The sequence below is a fragment of the Varanus komodoensis genome, unplaced genomic scaffold (genome assembly GCF_004798865.1).
Source record: "Varanus komodoensis strain SLA01 unplaced genomic scaffold, ASM479886v1 scaffold3312, whole genome shotgun sequence".
NCBI lineage: Eukaryota > Metazoa > Chordata > Lepidosauria > Squamata > Varanidae > Varanus > Varanus komodoensis.
In genome coordinates, this window is record NW_025335820.1 from 1 (window position 1) to 3491 (window position 3491).

A 3491-nucleotide genomic window follows, 5' to 3' on the forward strand; every position below is an offset into this window, starting at 1 on the left:
TTCTTTTGCCTTGGGGGACAATAGACAAGGTTAAATTCCCTGAGAACAAAATTTGGAACTGAGGTCAGTGGGTTGCAATGGTGTGGATTTCTTTTCTTTCTTCAGTTGCATCAGTTTAGTAATACCATACAGCATCTACTAGTCCTGATGAATATATATGTTACCTGTGCTATCAGAGCTTCTGAATAACAGTTGCTGCAGAGCATGAGAAGGAAGATTTTGCTGCACACCTGTTCTGCTCGTGGGCTTCCTGTAGCCTTTTTCTTGGACAATTTGGAAACAGAATGCTGGACTAGCAAGGCCTGACTCAGTGCAGCTGATCAAGCCTTGCCGCTCTTATGGTCTTGATCATTTTGCCGCACACCTTTCCTCTAATAACACGAAGGGCATCCTTCACCTCCTTGTTTCTCAGGCTGTAAACCAAAGGGTTCAGCAATGGGTTGACGATTGTATAGAACACCGTGAGAATTTTCTCGCTCACATCTTGGGCAGCAGATCCCTGAGCAGACCTCCGCCGGAAATGCAGAATGAGAATTGACCCATGGAAGATGGAGACTACGGTTAGGTGTGAGGTGCAGGTGGAGAAGGCTTTGAGCCTGCCTCTGACTGAGCTGATCCGCATCACTATGTTGGTGAGAATACACGTATAGGAGACCACGACACTCAGGACGGTGACTATCTCCACCAGACCAGCTAAGAAAAAGATCAGGAGTTCATTGGTGTAGATATCAGAAGACGAGATGGAAAGAAGCGCAGTGATGTCACAGAAAATATTATCGATCAGCCTGCACTCCGAGAATGATAGCCTGAAGGTAAAGGCCATATGAACAAGTGAATGCAAAAGCCCAAGAGCGTAGGATCCCACCACCAAAAGCATGCAGGCGGCAGGGGACATGAGCACTGGGTAGAGCAGCGGCTTGCAGACGGCAACATAGCGGTCATAGGCCATTGCCGCCAGAAGGAAGCATTCAGTGCTCCCCATACCTATATGGAAGTACATTTGCATTGCACATCCAATCAGGGAAATCGACTTCTTATCTTCTAAAAGGTTTGCTAACGTCTTGGGGGCAATTGTAGAAGAGCAGCACACATCCAGGAAAGAAAGGTTGCTGAGGAAGGAGTACATTGGGGTATCAAGGCGAGGACTGGCCTTTATTAAGGCAATCATTCCCAGATTTCCCACCAAAGTGCTCACATACACAGCTAGGAATATTACAAAGAGGGTGTTCTGCAGAGCAGGGCTCTCTGTTAAACCTACAAATGCAAATTCCTTGACGGTTGCAGTGCTGTTCTCTTCACACATTTTGTATTTCGTCAGAACTGGCTGCAAAACATGCAAGTAAAATATTGGTTAATCATACTGTTTCTTTAAACTGCACTTCCTCAGGCATGGACATTTTAAATTGTTGCCAGCTGATGGGCAGTAGTAGTGTCCACATAGCTTTAAAAGTGGGCTGGACAAATCATAGGCCAATGGATGACCATGATGCAAAGATGAGCAAAATGTAATGAAATTTCACCTAGGAGGGGAGGCTTGGAGGAAAGGAATGGACCAGCTCCTTGTCTCATCCCCCACCACTACATCCTTTCTTCTGGCCCCTTTCACTCCACCTTTCAATACCTCCAGTTTGGAAATCTCTCCCACATTCAGCCGGCCAGCAAATCATGATATTTCTCATTTTATAGAACTAAGAAGTATGACTTTTCCTCTGCCTCCTTGCTAAAGCTCTCATCAATGCACCGATTATTTCTCACCCTGGCCTTCCTCTCCATGTTTCAGTTGTCTCCCATCCGTTCAACACTTTGGTGCCACCATCTCTCTTCCCTTGTTGACTATGTGGCATGCCTCCTTAAGCGACCACACTGCCCTCCTGCCCATTTCTAGAGCCGACACAACTTTGTCACACTAAATTTGAAAGCCTTCCAGGGCCACAAGCTGTGCAACTTTGCACCTTCACCTTCTCACATGGCCCTGCTGCTGCCCTTTGCACTCCAGGCCGCCACTTCTGGCCATTCAAAGACCCCCTCTTCCTTTACATCCCACCCCAGCTCAATCCATTCTTTTTAGGTAAGAGACCCCTTATGGACATGAAACCACTTCTGTTTCTCTCATCCCTCTTTCAAAATTTGCTTTTTCTCTGAGGCCTTTGGTTGCCATCCAAGGCTGACCTTACATTGATATCTCTAAATGTAACCTCCACAGAGGCAATTTATCTCTGACTATCAGGGGCTGGGGACAAGGAACATGAACATTTTTGTGTTAAATGGTCAACATTAATCTATGTAATCTGGAAATTCATAAGCCAGAGAGAAGAAAAATCCATCGAGCAACCGGCTAAAATGCTCCCCATCTTTAGAGAGAACTTCAGCAACTTCTTTAATCTGTTTTTAATTTTTCCTCATATTTACCAGAATATTTATAAATGTATGTTTGTTCTATAACACCCTATAGGTGAAGCTCTCTGGACAGTTCACAGTGATTAATAAAAACAGAGGGCATGAATAGGGCATTGCTTTTCAAGTTCACAAACCTGAAAAATAAATTTAATAGCTAAAGATATTGTAGCACATACAATCCTGTTAAAAATAGCTGACATAAGTGCCGCATCATGCCATTAAATACCCTGAAATGCCAGTTCCGGGAGAGGGCCATCTTGAACAGGCACCAAAAAGATGACAGAGTCAGCACCAGGCAGGCCTCAGTGGGAAGAGCATTTCACACCTATGAGCGTCTTGAGCATCTTGGAGATAAGAATGAGCTGCTAGGGTCATTTACCTCAGTGGAGAGTCCCAGCAGCACTCCGTCTCGCACACCCCTTCCGCACTCTTCTGCACATCAACATGTTTTCCATACTCCAGGCCATTCTGGTCTCCGTGCCAAGCTTTTCCAGAATTCCATGGATTGTTTCTGAGCTCTGATCTGCTTATTTCATAGCTCGCTGTTCCGAAACAGTATATGGGATTCTCTTCCATTTCCTTTCTGAAGCAGTTTCAGGTCTAAAGTGTTAGGCTTTTTTCCTTAATGCAATCATGCAGCATTGGTCCAAAGCTAAGCAAGGTCCGTGCGTTTCATCAGAAGAGTGCTGCCAATTCACATGGCAAACAATGCCACTTTTGGAGGCTAGCTTTTCACAAACACATCCCTCAAAGTTCTGGGTCTCAAGAGGAATCCTCAACACTACTAATAATTCCTGGTAGATAGTAATATAAATATTTGTTTAATGGTGTGACCTTATGGGCAAAGTATGCAGCAATTGTCTATAATGAATTCCCAACAGCCAACTGTGCTAATGTCTAAGTTGGGTAGTAGACAATCCTTGTAGGCAAAATTCCATATCCACTTACTTTGGAGTAAGTCCAACTGAGCTCAATGGGATTCACTTCTGTGTAGATGAGGGAAAACATGTTTGGTTCACATTTTAATGAAATGTACCTAAGTTCTCCTTGTTGAAACAATATATCAACTGGAATGCAGTCATTCTGGAATATTT

At 44.3% G+C, this 3491-nt stretch overlaps 1 protein-coding gene across 1 annotated transcript; it reads right to left on the reverse strand.

Annotated features, from left to right (window-relative positions):
• Positions 1 to 307: 307 nt before the first annotated feature.
• Positions 308 to 1950, reverse strand: LOC123027810 (olfactory receptor 151-like). The gene has a single exon (XM_044439045.1). It carries the CDS (start codon positions 1301 to 1303, stop codon positions 308 to 310), a length of 996 nt encoding a protein of 331 aa, XP_044294980.1. The 5' UTR covers positions 1304 to 1950.
• Between the last annotated feature and the right edge of the window lie 1541 nt (positions 1951 to 3491).